Genomic DNA, 20,525 nt, shown 5'->3' on the forward strand with positions numbered 1-20,525 from the left:
ATATAATTGGAATGACCACGTTTTTTCTGAGTTTCTTTATGGTATTTTTAGGTACATGTTTATGATTATTTCGAAATTGTTGTTGAAATTAATTTCTTGATAATTCAGTTGTATGACATTTATACTAATTTATGCATATATTCTAGAATTTGATGGTGCCAAAGATCAACGGTAAAAATATAAAGCGATATACCTCCTTTTGTTTATCATTATTCTGTTGTTATTGGATGGATTTATGTGAGCAACTATGTTTTCTGCAAGGCAGATATATTTTACATTAAGAATACCTAGTATAAAATTAATATGTCAGATTAGTGGATTGGAGAATTTCGAAGGTGAAAATTATTCCACTTCAGCTCTGATTTCAGTAAAAACTCCACGACGAGCATTTTTCACTGAGGGTATTTTGCGGTAAGTTCACTTCCATCAAATTCTAAGATATTTTCATCAAAGTGAGTCAAACTTTAAAGAAATAGGATATCTGGCATTTTTATAATTATTCTCTTTATCAAAAATTATGAACAATTTTATTCAAGTTCAAAGTCAGCTCTCACGTTCAATAATTATGGTCATTGACATTTTAGTAGATGGTGTTTCAAGAAAAAAATCGTCCAAAGCATATGAATATCTCACAATATAGTAAATTGACCGTCATTATCATTGTATCCAACCACCTTGAAATATAACTTGTCTAGGACCCACAAGTAATATTTAAACAATCATTAGAGGGGACAATAATAAAACGATTGCGGTTTTTGATCGAAACGGAAACTAAGTTCGTTGTGCTATTACTGTTTTTTTCTAGTCCAAAAATAAAAATGAAATAGAGAATTTATTTATTTGGAGGTGGGATGATTCTGCATGGCTGACGGACTGTGAATAGTCATGATGCTCCCCCTAGGTGGCTCGGGAAGTTATTAGCAACACAGCCAGGACACGAGGCTGATGACCAATGTAGTCGAAGCCGATGAAACTCCCAAAAAAATATTTAACGCTGTTCAACATAATCAATATTGCAAAATGACTACGTTTTCGACTAGAGATCTGATTGAAGAAGGGTTGCTTCTGGTTACGTTAGACGGTTGACGAGACTGTGAATAGCCGTTATGTTTCATTTTATATTAACATAGTCTTCTCGGAATACGAGATTAATGATGTTGATGCGGTTGATATCAAAGAAAAAAAACTGAATCGAGTAAATTGGGCACAAATTGAGAACATAACATTTTATCCTTCTCGATCGAATGTTGCACTCGGTCATCATTTCTACTTCAAAATCATTTTTGAAGTGATAACTTCTCATGGGAGAGTAAACCGCTTCGTTACCTAAAGCGTTACTGCGCCAGTCTGTATGGCTTGCCTTTTTCTCACTCGTACGTCGGCGGAAGGCAAGCTCCTCCTCTCTCGTCGGACAAACGCTCAGTGTTTAGTGTAGGGATATATTGTTGACAGTATTATAAAAATCTAACCAGCAAGAACGTTATATTCTTTCATCATGCGAAACGTATCTTGAAAATGATGATACTTATTTGGATTAGTTTAAGTTATCACCTCTGTCAGGCGCCCCGAGACGCACACGGTTTTTTTTTCTTTTTCAATTAATCAATCAATTCTTTATTTTCCAATCGACAATTCACATTGTATAGGAATAGTCAGAATATACTTAATCAATTATAGCAACATACAAACATGTCTAATATTATTAGACATGTTTGTAAGATAGTAAAAGATAAAGCACCATACAAATATTTACAGATACAAATATTCTTCAATACTATACAGACATTTCCCAGCTAAATAGTTCCGCAGACGTTTTTTGAAAGTATGAAAAAATTTTATATTTCTTATTTCAACTGGTAACTTATTGAAAATTCTGGGTGCCATAGACTGGGGTGATTTCAAAGATACATTGAGTCTATTGAATGGTCTATTAAATGTCAACAACAGTTACAAGGTAGATATTATTAACATCGACTTCATTCTTGCCAAAAAACTGCGGTCTATCCCATTTCAATAAAATATAATAAGTGTCAAAAGGCATTAATAGGTATACTTTGGCGAACCCATCAATAATATCGCTCGTTATTTGAAAATGACAGACTTGGATGTAGCTTACTGGACAAATAATGAATTAATTAAATTCGTTAAAAACAGTAAATACAACAAAACTTCAGTGTCGGATAGATCAGGAGTATAAAAGTTGACCTGTGGTTCTTGCCCAAAAATTCATATTGCCCAAACAAGGGGTACCTTTTCCCGAATAATGAAAAAACAAAGGAGTAGTTTCTTGAATATCAAGACCAATTTCACATTCGCAAACCATATTTTGACCGTTGGGCATTAGTTCAATCACGACTAAGAAGGATTACATTTGGAATAGACAGGTTTGAACTGAAGAATTCTAAAAATTCACTGAATGACAAAATAGAATGAAATTCTTCTCATCTTCATATTTTTTAATGTAGAAATTGGTAATTAGTTTATTATTTCATGTCCTTTTAATGTGTCGTATAAAAATTTCTTTTGTAATGTTAAAATTTTTAATTAGTTTTCATCTGAACTCAGGTCAAATTATTAGTCATTAAACCGGTAGAAGGTCAGGCGATTAATATTGTTATTGTATAAAGCGCCAGAAATGTAGTATCAATTATATTTTTAATTATCATAATAATTTAATTAGTAAAAGTCAGTATAACTTTTTCAACATAAATATTGCTCTACACAAAACACGTTGTTTCACCAACCAAGTAAAAGTCATCATGAGATGAACTATACGACATAGATACTAGTCAGAGGTTACAAATCTCAAATTCAGGTATGATCAGTAGCTTCCCTAGCCAACGGGTTTTCGCGAGTTTCTGCATAATGGAAAACTCGCCGATTCCTCGACTGAATGGACTGCTTGATGGAAGGCAGCTGCAAATCTCTGCAGAGCATTGTAATTCACAATCATCCGTATTAGCTTATTTTATAATCTCTCCAGAATGAAGATGCTGAACAGAGCCGCTTGTCCCCAGACGCCTAAAGTATATATGATGACAGGCATCGTGTATATCGTAAGCTTATTTTTAAGGATCAGTTTAGAACGTCTGTTGATCATACATACATACTTATGATCCAACCCTCAATCTTTGCCTTCACGGTTGTGATATGCGGGTTCCAGGTGAGCCCACGGTCTATCAGAAGGCCGAGGTACTTTACTTGCGCTTCCCAGTCGATCTTCCTTTCAGAGATCCTCACTTTTCTGGCCGGAGAAGATATTATTCTTCCTATGGTTATCGCCTGAGTCTTTTCCGGGTTCACTCGTATCTTCCATTCGAAGTACCAGCCCTCGAGGTGTTCCAATGCACATTTCACGTAGACGATCCCGAGCTCCCGACCCATGTAGGATGCGAGGAGAGTCGTGTCATCGGCGTAGAGAGATATCTTCACACGCTTGGAGGTCACTGGTATAGAGTACAGCCCCCTGTGGTACTCCAGCGCGAAGCTCTCTGTTGTCAGACAGAGAGCCCTCTACTCTAACCTGAAATGTTCTGTCTTTCAGGAAAGACCCAATCCACCGGATCAGGCTCCAAGGCAGGTCGAACGCGACTAGCTTATGCAGAACATCTTCGTGCCAAACACGGTCGAAGGCCTTCAAAATGTCTAAAAGGACGACATGAACTTTGGTATAGCTCTGCGATGGTGTTGTCGACCAATCTCAGTGCCTGGAGGTCAATGGAGTGTTCTCTCCTGAAGCCGAAACGTTCGTCAGGCAGAACATTTCGGTCCTCAACTTACGAAGAAGCCATTAATGAGATCGACGGAAGGCTCAATTCACGAATATCAAAACATAAACGACCAGACTTCCCAAGAGCTAATCTTTGCATTGATCACCGAACGAAACCACTAGACTTCTGATCCACTATATGTCTCGTCAGTAGTATTAGGTCAAACCAAGAAAGCAATCCTTGAAGAACAGGCCTCAGTAGTGAACGGCGATGAGATCTATCTCCCCCTTATGATGGGCCATTAACGGAAGTCTCAATTCAGAAATATCAAAAATAAACGACGCTTCCAAGGCGACGCTTCCAATCAAACGGTATTCATAATCTGTCTTTCACTGCAATCTTCATTGCAGGATAAGTAGATGGAACTAGATACCAAAATCAAATCATTTGTGACCACCGGACAGCGCGATTTCGACTGGACTCTGGTTTAGTGGAAACTGAAGTGAAAAACAATGGACTAATTCCGTTGGAGAATATTGTCTTCACTAGTTAGGTTAGGTTCAGAAACCTTTTTCATCTGTAGGTTGATGGACTGACACTTTCAGAAAACTCCCCTGGCTAATACCCCGAAGGGTGTTGGATTATATCCGACAGGTGTCAGTGCAGAATTCTTAAGTGAAGCTATTCCTGTTGCTGTTATGCTTTTGGCGATACAACTGCCGGAATCGATTTTCAATTATTGGAACACACTTGCAGACCGATTTCGGGCTGTTTAGCCACTCGTCAGTGCAAGGTAGTGTCTATCAACTCAAAGTCGATGATTTTCCATAATTGAAAATCGAATTCCTTTCAGAGTATCATTCCTCGAACTAGGCTAAAGCAAATGACAAACATCCTGTTTGTCATTGCGCCATCTAGGGTAACCAACCGCAGATCCGAACTTGCCCAATTCCTCGTATAAGGAAGACAACTTCGCAAAGAGAGTGGGTATACTTGGAGACTGGTTTTAAATCAAATTATCTAAAAGAACAATTCATTCAGGCCAGTCTCAACTTACCTACACTGTAGGTTTATGGATAAACACGTATCAGAAAACGACTAATACCACGGCTAATACCACGAAGGGCGTTGGATTATAATCGCCATCGCCAACAGCATATGCAGGAATAACTTCAGTGAAGAATTCTGCACCGACACCTGTCGGTTGTAATAATCCAACGCCCTTCGAGGAATTAGCGGGGGAGAAGTTGTTTTCTGGTAGGTGTCAGTTGATTAACCTATAGTGCAGGTGAGTTGAGACTGGCCTGAATGAATTGTTTTTTAGATAATTTGACCACCTCCATTTCTATGAAGATATCAAGTATGAAACCATAATAACATTCATGATATTCAATACTTCCTGTTTTCATAGTTATAGAAAAATATTGACTGATAATTTCGAAATAACATGACAATGATTATTTCTACGATCTAATCACAAATTGAATAGTCCCAGTAACATTATTTTTTTACAGGAAACCATGGGTATCATTAGAAAGTCCGTTCTCAAAAGATGAAAACAAGGAATTTTTGGCATATTTTCCTGAATTTGTGGAAACTCTCATCACCGAAGAGATTTGCAAGAAAAATTTGAAACTCACCCAAAAAATCAGACACCTTGTGAAATATAATGTAGATCACGGAACGAATGCGAGAGGAATAGCAACAGTAATGGCTTACAAGGCTTTCATGAAAAGTGAAAGTATTTCACGAGAAATTATGAAGGGCGCCATTATTCTAGGGTGGTGTGTGAGAATGGTGCGAAATATCATTGATATTTGAAGATTAATTGTTTTTGATATATAAGCTGAGATCCCTTTGATAGGGGAGCCCAAGCGGGGATTTCGGGATTTACTAAAGCGCGGCAGATTAATATACAGGGGGATACCTTGTACCCGGTTGAGTACCTCCACCAAATATGAGCCCCATATATAAGGTCGCCTGTGAGGGATACAGGATCAGATTAGTAAAAAAAAATGATCATCAGAAATTCTCAAGCGCGTCAGATTAAGGTAGGGTGAGTTAATTACCTGCTAAAAAGTGTATATTCCAGTAATCTGACAATTTGAGAGTGACATAAAGAAAGGGGGAGGGCAGCAAATTTGTGAAAAAATAACGTCATTTCAACATTCTTGAGCGTAGCTAATTTTTTTTTTATTTTGAAGGAAATAATTCAAGGATAACAAAAAATATATAATCTGACGATTTCCGCACTCTGAATTCTGTTGCCATGACGCCATCACAGCTGATCACAGAGACTCGTTCGTGATGAAGATGATGATTGATTAATCAATTAATTGATGGATTAACCGTTACTACGTGGTAGGAAATCATAATGAAGAAAAGAAAAAATAACTTTCTATGTTTTTTACCACTTTTATTTGTAACTAACGTTTTTGCAGTGTCGTCCTATAAGGACATTTTCAAACTTATACAATATATAAGTATATTTTCAAACGTATCTAAAGCAAATGAACTTCAAACGTTCAAGCCAGTCTCGATATACCTACACAGTAGGTTTAATGGACTGACGCCTATCAGAAAACAACTACTCCTCTGGCTAATACCACGAAGGGCGTTGGATTATATCCGACAAGCGTCAGTGCAGGAATCTTCACAGAAAATTTCCTGCATATGCAATTGGCAATAGAACTGAAATAGTCGACCTTCAATTCTGGAACGGCCACACTTGCAGACCGGTTTCGGGATTATTAGCCACTCATCAGTGCAAGATAGTGACCATCATCGACCTAAAGTCAATGATATTCCACAATTGAAAATCGGAATTCTTTCAGAGTATTTCATTCTTCTTCCGAAGTTGGAACGAACATCACAAACTGTCACTCTTTCAGCATAGCCCACTGACTAATAAGAAAATTTTTTAACGTATACAATATACAATAGTATACAATATATAAGTTTGAAAATGTCCTTACAGGACGAAACTGCAGTAACGTTAGTTACAAATAAAAGTGGTAAAAACATAGAAAGTTTCATTTCTCTTTTCTTCATTAATTAATCGATTATAAAAAATTAAATTTTTTCGAGCATTTAATAAAAAAATTATTTTCTTATAAATACAAGTATTCTACTTGAAAAACATACACTTATTCATTTGCATGCTATTTCCTGAACTTTTCAATTAATTAAGTTCAATGAACTAAAACATTTTTTTTTAAATTATGTTTTTGTCAGATTAAGCGAATCCCTCTAGATAATCGTCAGATTATGAGACAGCACGTCTAAAACATGAAGATGAACCATATATATCTTAATCTGACGCGCTTGAGAATTTCAAAATGGCGATTTTTTTTGCACATTATAATAATGGCCGCGAGTTTGCGTCAGATCGAAATCGTCAGATTATTTAATGAGAGCTTTTTTTTGTTGCACTTAACACCCCCATAGAAAATCTGACGCGCTCGATTAATTTTTTTTTCTTTTCACTTTTAACCCTTACGTACCCACATCATGCAAACGATCAAGATTAACATACCAACATACCAGACATTGATGCTATCAATATCTGACGCACTCGAGTATGTCCATGCAACAGTATTTTTTTACATATTTAAAAATCTATAGCCGCTTCCCCCACCGATGAAAAGTTATATATTATATGAATTTTTTTTTCTTATCATCTAAGCTTTGCAACCTAATATGTCTCAATGACGTTCCCCATTTTGCATCGTGGGCTCACCTGCTACTTTGATCCATTGCTGTTAGGAGATCCTTAAAATGTATCTATTCAAATATTGAATCCAACATCTAGCAACAATCGGTATCGGGAATGGAAGAAACGATAAAAAAAAACAAATTTTGAAGAAAACATTATTTTTTTCTTGAAAGTCTACCGCCAAAAAATACCATAATCAATGAAAATATAGTGTCTCACATAAAGTCCGCTGCATATGAAAGTTTTTTTTTATTGATAGATTCATTTGTAATTTCAATATGTACTTGAGAAATGAGTGAAAACAGCCCCATTTCTTCTGTCATGTACTACTCTAAACCTGTCAAATTTAACATTTTTTAGAAAATCCCCCAAAAATCTGTTTTTTTTTATATATATAAAATTTCTAAAAATATCTCAGTTTCCAATTTTATATATTTTTGTCTAAATTTGAACTGCCTACTGTCACCGTCATTTTTCGTCTTTGTTGTTGCGAAGTTTATTAAATTTTTTCATTTTATTGTGAAACTGATTCGGATTTTGATAGAGTAAATAAGTTTCGCTTCGTTCTTATTACACTTGTAACTCTTTGATATATTTACATCCAGTTTGATTATTTATTGTTTGACCAATGATTTAGTTATAAATAAGCCCGAAATATCATACTTTTCTGTAAAGTAAATACTAACCTACAGTTTTATAACTGTTCAAAAAACTTTCGTTCTAACGATTTGGAATAAACGTGATACGAAATTCCGTGATTTTAAACAACACAAAACTAATGCAACCAACTTTTAATTATGGTCAATCTGTTCCTGTTTCAAATCTGTTTTTCCCTTAACCAACTATTGCACCCTGCGAACGACAACCCTCAGAAGTCGAAACTCGTGCGAGCTAAGAATTAACGAGGTCTTACCTTTTAACGTGTGACTCAATGTCAGATTACTGCGTTCAATAAATCGAGTTGTTTGTGTAGGTACAGATTTTTGTACATTTATAATTCACAAATAAGTTTTATGTACGATGTTATCCCCAAAAGACAAAGTGGAAATAGTTCTTTCATGTGGTGAGGTGTTGCTTGTATTTTCAATCACCGGCATCCTTGAAAAAATATTCACTATAGTACCATGGGAAGTATGTTGAAAACATTCGAAAAAACTGGCTCTGTGGACAAGAGTTTTAAGAAACCACATAATCCAATGAAGTATAAAGAAGAAGAATAACTAAACCTTTGTTTGAACGTTGTTGAACAATCAGTGGAAATACAGATGTTGGCAAAGGAACTTTGAGAAGAATTTTGTCCAAAAATGATTTCCTTTCCTTCAAGCCAAAGTTCATACACACCTTTAAAGGAAGATATTCCCATAATCGAGTAGGAATTTAATTTTAGTTCCAAGGTGAGGGAGAAAATGATATCAAACTTTCCTACCGAATTTTATGGACAGACGAGGCAACTTTCACATCGAACGGAACAATTAGTTCCATCAACATAACCTTATAGGTTATGTCGGTGGTTAGTTCACAAAATTGCCGCTTGTGGTCCAACAATAATTCAAATTTTGTAATAAAACGCCGTGATCTACACTCATTCAAGACAAATGTGTGGTGTGATTAATTACATAACCAAATAATTGGACCATATTTCTTAGAGAAAATGTACAGAAACTTCATGGTGAATTAGTTTTCTGAAGTTTTAGATAATCTGAATCACAATATGAGGCTAAATTCGTGGTATCAGCTTAATGGGGCACCGATCCACTAAACGGTAGAAGTGAAATCGTATCTCAGTCAGATGTTTAGAGACAAAGTGACGAGACTGGGAAGATGATTGGTCACCAAGATCACTGGACGTATCTCAAATGGACTTTATCTATGGGGTGATCTGAAACGAAAAGTGCAGAAGTACAGGCCACTTGCAAACAAGGAACATTTATGGAATACTATTCAGGAGTGTTGTGCTAATATAAATCCTTTATTTATCAAATTCTGTGAATGAATGTGAAGGACTATAGTTTCTATAGAATGGATAGGACGGCATGCTGAATGATACATTCGGATTCTCTATGAGATTATTGAGGTAAATCAATGAATTTTGAGATACTCCATTGTGAATTTGGTTGTAGTCACTTTGGTTCAATTATTTTTAAGCATCTGATGGTGTAAATTGAGAATATGAGATTCATGAAATCATTTCAACAAACGTTGCGAAAAATTATCATTCGTTTGAAAACTACATTTGGCAGTTTACATCGAACAGTCACACTGTTAGATTTAAACTACATCAACATTTTTCGAACTCATCTGCAACTAAATTCTTTGTGAAAATAATTATCAAACGGGACACAAATCTGAGAGAAATACGAGTATGATAAGGATGAAGAAAACTGAGTTTATTCGATTACTGACATAATAACGTCCATACATTGAAAATCCGAATCCGTTTCACAATGAAATGAAAAACTTTGCAACAAGAAAGACGAAATTCATTTATTTTTTCTGATAATAGAGCAATATGGGTATTTTGTGGGTGAAATATAACATCAAAGTATCGTATTTATTAAAATTATGAAATTTGAATCGAATCGAATTTCAAACGAAAAAACGATTTCCTGAGAATTTTCGAAAAGGAATCATGGTGTGTAGGCTTTCACGGCCGGTGTCTAACAAATTGTCCGATGTTTCCGGGTTTACTAGCCGTGGTATGAAGTTTTTATACCTGCTTTTTCATCTGCTATTGCAACAGGGAGCCAGCCTCCAAACCTGGCTCCCTTACCCTTTCAACCCCTTCCTGACTGGGATGCATTGGGACGTCGTGGGGCCTTCACCCAGCTGAGTAACGGGACCTTCTGAATCGGGAGGTATCGTCTATAGCATAATCTACAGCTTTCCTAACTAATGGGTTATCATGAGTTTCCGCTGACTTGAAAACTCTCTAATTCCTCAATTGGGTGTATTGATGTATGGACAACACCTTCAAATCTCTGCGCACGAACTATGGAGCATTCATTAGCAAGCTTTTCAAATCGGAAAAATTAGTTGTTTTGTATAGTATAGTATATAGTATAGCTCTTTATGGTCTCAACGTGGTGAGCCCAGATGAGTCCACGGTCTATCATAAGACCCAAGTACTTAACTTGAGACTGCCTGTCTGAGGTTGTTACCTTCGTGTTCGCAGAAACGTTACACCTACCCAAATCTATCGCCTGAGTTTTGTCTTGGTTCACTAAGATCTTCCAGTCTAGGTACCAGCATTCGAGGTCGTCTAATGCACGTTGCATGTAGACAACCCCTAACTCACGACCCATATCCATGGAAGAGGCGTACATGTTCAAACCTGGAAAGGTCGCTCACATATTGGCTGTTTGATAGTACAGAGAGCACAGCTCCCTGAGGCACACCGGCTTGGATTTCCCTAGGGGTGGACAGGGCCCCTTCAACTCTGACTTGAAATGTTCTGCTTGTCAGAAAATACCTTAACCACCGAAGTAGACCTCGAGGCAAGTCTTGCCAGACACGGTCGAAAGCCTTTGAGATGTCGGGGAGTACTAGATTTGCAGTCTTCTTCCTGTTCAGCTCTGAGATGAAATTTCAGACCAGTATCAGGGCCTGAAGCTCGGTGGAGTGTGCATCCCAAACTGAAAATGGTCCTAGTTTGTTTGTACTAATAGGTGTCGTCCGAAACCCAGTCTCATTATAAGTAAAAACACACCAGGACCATATTTAGTTTAAGCATCACAGCAAAGTAGATCATTTCGACCATTGCTACATCGCCTATGATAATATCTGCCGCATCAGAAACAGACGAAATATCATATATAAAAACCTGCAGATCACGGCTAATGAATCCAAAAACATCGCCAAATATTATTTATAGAGAAACTCCAAGCCAATAAAATTTAGTGGTATATATTTTATATTGGTGAGAATTTTCTGTAGCAATATTTTGTGCAAGGAATTGTTATGATCTGTTAACCCAGAAGTACTATATCTTTTTATCTAATTTTTCATACAAAGCCACGCGAGTCAGCTATAATTAATGAACAATGAAACCACTAAGCCGATAGGAATATTTTCTACTACTATTAGGAAAGTATATTATCAAGAAGAAACATAAGCTACTGCTCATCCAGATATCCCCACGGGATCGGTACCTACCTGGATGAATTAGTTATATTCTGCAGTTCCCACTCGGGCAAAAGCTTTTGCATATGAAGAAATCATATGAGGTTCGTTCCAACCAGCGTCAGAAACAGTTTCTGACAGTCAGGATTCTGCGCAGTAATGTGATTACGTTCCAACGTGAGTTTCCAACCATTAGTAAACTATCAGTTTTCTGTTCCATCCAAGATTCAAACCTGTTCGAAATCTATCAGAATGGTTTGAGGATTATCTTCTAACCATCAATCTGACGCATGCGTATTCCGTATTACTGTTTCTGTTTTATGTTCATGCAACTTACAAACAACATAACCTGCAAAAATTGTTATAAAATAAATTATGCATTTGCTGGCGCAGGAAAAATTGGGAATTCTTTAAGTGAACCTATAATATGAACATCTTTAATTACACAAATTAATAATTGCGGTGACCTCCCAGTTCCATGTTGATAAGTAAATAGAATAGAGATATAAAATACTGCAACCTTCTTTTACTCTCCAGAAATACACTTGATTAGATTTATTTTTAAAGAATTGACGGGGTTATATTTTTAGGAGTGACATTCGTTGTGGAATGTTTGAAATACAAACTGAGTAGAGAAAAGTATCTTCTGTATAATTCAGTGTTCATATAGAAGTATTTGTTTCGAAAGAATTTTTTTTCTTTCGTGTAATTCAATGTTTATATGAAAGTAGCTGTTTCAGGAGGACATTCTTTCAGTTTGTGTCTGAAAGTTACTTCTTTGCATGATCTACACATCCATGTATAGAGTTACTTATTTTCAAATTGATTACTTCCTTCCTTTCTTTGGAAGATTCCCTCATCCCCTTTTTTGATTAAGATGGAGTAGTAGAAAGCCAAAAACTTTCTTTCCCAAATTATTTTTAAAGGTTATGTTGAAATTCCATGCCAAACTTCAGTTGAACTATCAGCTGTTCCAATCAGAAATTTCAAATTAATCAGAAACCAATATTTACCAGACATGCGCGTTGTCAACGATTTACAAACAGTTGGAAATCTGTTTGTGACTCAAGGTTGGAACGAACCTCATGTAATAACTGCTACACTCAAGACTGTCAACTAAAAATACCAAAATTCGTTGAATCTGTAAGCCGATGGCTTTATCTATGTTTCAAGATTGAATTATAATTCTAAATTACACCCGTGCGAAGCCCAGATGGGTCGCTAGTTGGGTGTATATTTCTGAAAATAACGAAATCTGAATATTTACGAATGAAAATTATTCGATATCGCTCGCGACCTCTGCTCAAGGAGCCGACTACGCGACAGAACCATGTGAATACCGGGTAGGTTCTTAATTAAAGGATATGTGGTTTGTATTTAGATACTGAATTTATGCTTTTCTCAACCATTCGTGATAGTCTGTATATATTTTTCTAATTTGAATCAGTTCATATCATTTTCGAAATATACATTTCAGACTGAATCAGCATTTGCTGTCTTGGATGACGTAGTAGATAATTCGTTGACACGAGGAGGACAACTGTGCTGGTTCAGAAAAAACAATATCAAAATGAGAGCCATCATAGACGGTGCTTATATGCAAAGTGCGGTTTACTATGTTTTGAAAAAGTATTTCTCTGCTCACCCTCATTATCTTAACCTTGTTGAACTTTTCTTGGAAACCAATTATAAAACAAATCTGGGACAATGTCTGGACACGATGACTAGAGATTTGAATGATTTCACTGTCGATAATTATGATAGCATGGTGAATGGGAAGCTGGATACAGTGCGATTTATGTATCGGTTGCAGCTGCAATGTTACTGGCTAATATTTCTGATGAAGAAATGCATCGCCGAGTCAAATCATTGCTGATGCTATTAGGATATTACTGTCAAGTTCAGGTGAGATTTCGTAGTTCATTATATCATTTGAATTTACTGAAAATATAACAATATACAATCGGAATCAAATTCTGTATGAAAGTTAAAAGGGCTCACAGTCGATGGAATTTGTTGTGATACAAGTCATTTGATTTTGGTTTGTCCAGCCTTTCGAAAAATAAAATTCTGTGGGTTCTGTGATGCGTAATTCGTTAAATAAATTCATATATGGTATCTTATAATTGAAATAATCCGAAAATAATGCGACTACTAAAGCAGCTACTGTGAGCTTCCTTGTTCCTTATACACACTTCATCACTGATGTGGTACCCACGACTGTCTTATATCGACTGACTCGTCTGAAATATTCAACGATGACGAATGAAAAATTCTCTTGGTAGAGGTCCCAAGAAATATATTGCAATATCTACCCAAGGTTCTATAGATAGCTCTCGTATTTTCATGGGTGATGTTTTCAATATTTTATGTACATCGCCGTTGTCGAAAAACTGTACACAACCACGAAGGTGGTCGGCTTTGTATTCAAATGATCGAAAGTGTAAAACCCGACGCTCTATTCTTGCACTTGATTTGGAACCAAAGGTTACCTCCAATGGTTTGTGGTCGGTGATAACTTCGAATTCTTTGCCATATAAATATAAATTGAAATGTTCTGCTCATTGGTTCTCCTTTCCGTTTGGTAATACCTCATTTCCCACACTGAAATACTTACGCTAGGATTATTTTTTATTACTTTTAATGAGCAACGAACAAGTCCTAAAGGACTTGCATTTGCAACAACTTGGGTTATGTCTTCGCGATTATCGTATCTCAGAGAATGAATTTCTTGCAATGCTTCTTTCAAATGTTTTGAAGCATTGTCTTGATTCTTGATTCCACTTACATGCTTATATTGCTTATTGAATTTTAAGCGCATTAGCTCCCTGAATCGTTCTGTAAGAGTAGCCAAGTTTGCTATCCATTTGCCTACGTAATTTTTTGACCTCAAATTATGTATCTTACACATTCTTGGGTTTTTGAGCATTCTTATACTGGAAATGAATTGTTTCAAAGGCTTATCTCTCAGGAGGAAATTAACCCAGGAATTGGACTCCCTTCATGATGTCTGTCGCAGTAGTAGACAAAACTTTGAGTACTTCTGGTTCCATTCGATCACGACCTACCAGCTCAGATTTTGTTTCCTTCAATTATTGTACGATTGGTAGGTACAACAAATTGCATCATCTCCTGGCCATTTAAAAAATTTTGTAATTACTTCTACACAATTTCCGAAATAATATGAAGTAGATTCTTATATAATTTGATTCTCCACTCATCAAGGAAAAGATGAAGTGCTTCCAGAAGGAATGAAACGTTTACACGCACACATAATGTCACACATTGGTATCTTGATAGCTTATCATGAAAGTTGGTAACATGAGTCGTCACAGTCGACATTTTGAGTTGAATTAGTTCATTTATTGTCGGTGGTGCGTTAGCTTAAGTTGTGAAATGCTTTGAACAATCAAAAGATGTAGTTGACCTTGGTTTCCGGGTTTTTTCTGTATCCAAGAATCACACTTCAATGTGAGATTCCCACTTGGAGTTAACAAATAATATGTATTTCGCTATCCGATATCATCTTCGGGCGCCACAAACTTTAAAGTGGAAATCTCACATGAAAGTGTGTTTTTTGATTACATTATAATGGATTTTCATCAAGTATCGGTCAGTTTTATTCTGTTGTTTCTATGAACACCTACATACCACTACCATTAGGTATATTGATATTTAACGTATTCAAAAAAGATTTTCACTAGACAATTTTACAAAAATGCAACACGTGTTTCGCCATACAATGGCTTCTTCGGGCGTGGCTTAACTAACTATATTCTACACATTCAATGCTTGATATCACTCATTTTACAATTTGAATTACCTACATTTCAAGTACATGATTTTCACCTAAGTTTGTAATGACTTAAATTATGTCCAATTTTTCATATTTAAAAAAATATTTAGAAACGAAGAGGTATTCAATTCTAATTGATTATTCAGTAAATTATCCGAATTCCTGAATCTATTCATTTCTAAACATTCTAAAAGATTGCGTTTCAAACTCTTCTTTTCTAAAAGTAACACATCGTATTCATGATTGAACTCATGTCCTTCTGCTAAAAGGTGGTTTGCATATTTGGAATTGGTCTTTCTATTTACAAAACTACTTCTATGGTCTTTAATTCTTTGGAAAAATGTTCTCCCTGTTTCGCCAATATACAGTTTTGAACAAGAGCCACATGAGTATATAAGCTGACTTGCGACTTTCCTAAAGAATTAAAGAGCATATAAATAGCTTCGTAAATAGAAATACCAATTCCACATTTGCAAATGTGGAACCTGGGACATAAGGTCAGGTAATTCAATTCATTACAAACTTAGGTAAAAATCAGTTACTTGAAATGTAGGTACTTCAAATTGTAAAATATGGTATATTAAGCATTGAATATGTAGAATATAGTTAGTAAAGACACGCCCGAAGAAGCTGTTGTACCGAAACACGTCTTGCGTTTTTGTAAAATTGTTTTTTTAATACTTTAGTTATGGATTTTCATCAAGTATTGGCCAAGTCCATCATATTTATTGCTATTTTATTTTTACCTACTAAATGATCAATATAATAGAAGTCTTAGTTAGGTGTTCAGATAATCAACATAATAAAACATCAAAAACAAGATCCACTACATGTCTTCATCTCATAATTCAAAATCATTAATTTGAAATTGTTTCAAAAACTGCGATTCATGAAATTTCACATCATTAGAATTTAACATTATAGAAAAAAAATTAAAATTCATATATGAAAATTCAGGATTTATAGGTTATCAAAATACTCAATATATACCAAGAAACGAAACAACTTGTGTAACCAATTCACTAACCTCAAGAAACCGAAAATTTCAATTTAAAGAAATTTTTTCATATACCTACTAACTCAGAGCACAAAATAAAAATTTATCTGAATCATCCACAAAACAATTTGCTGTACAGTTTTGCTTATAGAATGAGCATTTTTTATTGAAACAGATCTAATACATATCTTCATCTCATATTTCACGAATCATCAATTTGAAATTGTTTCAAAAACTACAATTCATGAAATTTCACATACCTAATTAGAATTCAACATTATAGAAAAACATTTGAAATTCAAATATGAAAATTCAGCATTTATAAGTTATTAAAATACTCAATATATCCCAAGAAACGAAACAACTCGTATAACCAATTCACTAATCTCAAGAAACCGAAAATTTCAATTTTGAGAAATTTTTTCACATACTGACTCAGGGCACAAAATTAAAATTTGTCTAAAGCATCCACAAAACAATTTGCTGTACATTTTTGCTTATAGAATGAGCAGTTTTATTGAAACAGATTCTGGCAGCAGCATCAGTCTAAATCTAAAATACATTTTGAAATTCACAAAGTTTACATTTCGATTTTAATATAAAATAGAGATCAACCTTCGGCAAAAATTGACAAGAATAGTCGAATTACTGATTATCCCAAGTCGATATATTGGTGAAAAAAATGAAATTCCAGAAAAATGCTTCCAATAAATATAAATTCATAAGACAAGACGCATTTCTGAAATTTCACATCAATTTTTGGGGAAGAAAGGTTTTGACTTTCTACTTCTTTATCTTCATACAAAAAAAAACGTAGTTGATTTTGAAATCAACTCTCCACAAAGATGTGTAGATGCAAAAAAGTAACTTTTAGACACAAACTGGAAGAAAATTCCCTCTTGAAACAACTACTTTTATAATTATACAAAAACACTTTCTCCTATTCAGTTCGTGCTCGAAATATTCGTTATGGAATTGAATCAGATATCATTTACAGAATTGCTACACAATATAGTATATGAAAGAGGTAAAATTCCACTTACATGGAACAATGTTGAACCAAGATGTTTTGGATGACAATAATATAGCACTTCCTAAACTGAAACTCGAAAAGAGTTATGTAAACTTTTGTTTTTTCAAAGTATCATTTTTCTCATAAACTCATATAAAAACAGAGGGAGTAAATTCGTTATTTTCAGAAAATGCTCTAAAAAGTGCCACATATTCAGTATCTAGGTAAAGGATGATAATATGATAAAAATTCAGGAGGCAATTTTGTTGACAAAAAAATCAAAATGATTTTATTTTAGAGAAAGAAAGTTTTTGGCCTTTACCTTTCCATCTTGATACAAAAAATGTGGGAATCTTCCAAAGCAAGGAAGGAAGCAATAAATTTCAAAAATATAACTCTATATTGATTGCTTCCTTCCTTTCTCTGGAAGATTCCCACATTTTTTTCTATAAAAATGGAGAAGTAGAAGGCCAAAACATTTTTTTCCCAAAAATTAATTTCTCCTAAAAATATATACTTTTAATTTTTTTTTTAGTATTTTTTTTTACGAAAAATTCTGGGAGGGCTTGATATATCTGAAAAATGTCAGCATGAGAAAATTGTAACTAAAAATAGAACAGATCGAGAAAACTTATGAGACAATTGGTTCCTGCTGAAAACACTCACGAGCATTTTGAAGTTTTTTCAATAATTCCGGCCGAAAAAAGATGTAGAACAGAAAAATATTATTTTATTTAAAATTTTTCAAACTCTTAAAAAAACCATGAATTACTCCATAACAAAATTTGTTAAAATAAATAGTTACTACAGAAAATACATTAGGTTTTCATTCAATTTTTATACATATATTCGTGCAACTTACCTTGATTCAGAAAAAACTACTGTTCTTTATAAGAGACTAGTACTATGTTGCTGTATCGCTGCTGTTCCGAAGTTTTGACAGAATCAGAATCAACGAACTTAGGCGTACTTTCAAAAAATTGTTCTACAGCGCCATCTAGTGGCGAGTTACAGAAAAATTGATAACCTTAAAACCTTCTCTATGAAAAATTACTTATACATGTCAAGTTTCATCACGATCGGTTGAGCGATGCAGAAGTTTATCACTTACCAACCAACCAACAAACATCCATTTTTATATATATGATAATACTTTTTTCAGAACGATGTTTTGGACTGTTATGGTGATTTCAAAGTGACTGGAAAAATTGGAAACGATATAAGAGAAGGCAAATGTTCCTGGTTAGCAGTGAAGGCCCTAGAGAAAGCTAATAAAAGTCAAATAATGTTGATGCAGAACAACTACGGAATCGATGAGGATCAATCATTTCAGATTATTCGCAAATTATACGACGATATGAATTTGATGGAAGAGTATAAAAGATGGGAAGAAAAAATTGATTATGATATTCGTTCTGAAATTCGGCAATTGCCTGAAAATCTGCCACATTCACTGTTTTACTCACTTTTAGATAAAGTGAAAGATCAAAAATGGATGTTTTGAAGCCTGATCGACATAGCAAAGCAGCCTAGATTTGTTAAGATAATTATAAATGTTAATACAGAGAGCAGTTGATTCAAAGTTCCACTTGTAAATTGACTCGAATGATTCAATAGAATAAAAATTAACGTTTGATGCATATACGAGTATGTCACAGTTTCCAAAATTACCTGCCTTTATCAAACTAGACGTCTTTACCAAATCAAATTGTCAAATTGAATAGTTTTTTTCTTTTCTATCACACTTTTTTTCTGGTAGATATTTTTCCCACCCTGTATCGCTTGATGATATTCCATTAGGTAGCGTAAACTATTTACAAATGATTCACCTTTTCGAGTATTTTTTTGTCAACATATTCTGCTGATGGATAAAATAAAAGTTGCTTATGAATCTTATTTTTCTTCGTAAGTTTGTGGGGTCGCCACCCTTGTCCCCCGGCCGTCACCTTGGAAAAAGGGGTGCAAAGGGTTTTCGCGCTGTATCTCGTAAACTAGCAACCCTACAGAAAATTTTCTACAATTTTATTATTATTACTTTTTATCGTCAAGTGACTAACAAAAAATGTTGTAACAAGTTTCCTTTTGGAGGTTATATATTTTACAATAAAATGACCTCATAACAATTTTGTAGAGGGTTTTTCAATAATTTTATTTATTTGTCAAGATTTTACAACGCTCCAAACTTGACCAGATTCTCGAATACTCATAGGGATACAATATTAACGAAACGTTTGGCTTACTTTTCTATCTGTATGTTTTTTTATTCATACAATTTATTATTATCTCAACATTCCTATGCTATTATTAAACTATTTTTGACCCTTCTTTCCACTACAAAACTTAGAACCCTGAGCAAGTAGTTGTTTGAGGACAAATGAACATCTGACTGCTATTACTATTATTATTATAATTTATCCTAGGTGGCACAGCTGTCGGTTTCCTTCTACTTATTCTTACAGTTGTGCTACATATTTCGCCACGGCATTAGGAAGGAAGCAACCTAATGTATTTTTTTAAACCTTCAAAAGGGCATACGTCCGAACAATTGTTCTGTCCTTCAGGTTTTATATATGATAACATAATTGCAGATAATTTACTGTTTCTCCATGCTTTCTCAGGATGCGACACAACGTCAGCAGCGTATAATGGGCAAAGTAAAATTCATAAAAACTTTGCAGAAGCATCCTGAGTTAGCTAGTAGAACAACATGTGTCAGTGAGAAAATCGAGCCATCTTTACTCAGTTTTGTTGGCGAACGTTTTTTCGTCTCTATATTGTCGCAACTCGGTACTCGCTTGACTTATTAACGAGAGGATTTTATTCGCTGTTTCACCCATTCATCATTCATCCAAATAATGAAAGAACTCATTTAACAACTTAATTAAATATTCATTGCAACGAAACGGGGAAAATACTTCAGGAATAAACGTACACAAAAATGTTAATCAAAAATACAATAAATCACCAAAAACTTACATTATACTGCCACCCAGCAGGATCGAAGAAAAGGGAGATGTGCTGCATTGCTGGAACCTTTTCTGAAGTTCAATAGGTACTGAATGAATTTCAGTATTTGGAGATTGTTTTATATTTCTATATCCTGTGATCATATCAATTTCGATGTCTATGAATTTGGAATGTTAAAAGATGGAATTCTGAATACTGAGTCTTTTTGT

At 34.7% G+C, this 20,525-nt stretch overlaps 1 protein-coding gene across 1 annotated transcript; it reads left to right on the top strand.

Annotated features, from left to right (window-relative positions):
- Positions 1-1,020: 1,020 nt before the first annotated feature.
- LOC141481119 (farnesyl pyrophosphate synthase-like) lies at positions 1,021-19,196 on the top strand. The gene is given in 5 exon segments (XM_074172234.1): positions 1,021-1,073; positions 5,225-5,507; positions 13,022-13,313; positions 13,316-13,449; positions 18,512-19,196. Coding segments are annotated over 5 exon segments (1,104 nt in total). The 3' UTR covers positions 18,854-19,196.
- Positions 19,197-20,525: the final 1,329 nt, after the last annotated feature.

The sequence above is a fragment of the Leptinotarsa decemlineata genome, unplaced genomic scaffold (genome assembly GCF_025532065.1).
Source record: "Leptinotarsa decemlineata unplaced genomic scaffold, Ldec_3_MD MMD2_tig00000035_RagTag_RagTag, whole genome shotgun sequence".
Classification (NCBI taxonomy): Eukaryota; Metazoa; Arthropoda; class Insecta; order Coleoptera; family Chrysomelidae; genus Leptinotarsa; species Leptinotarsa decemlineata.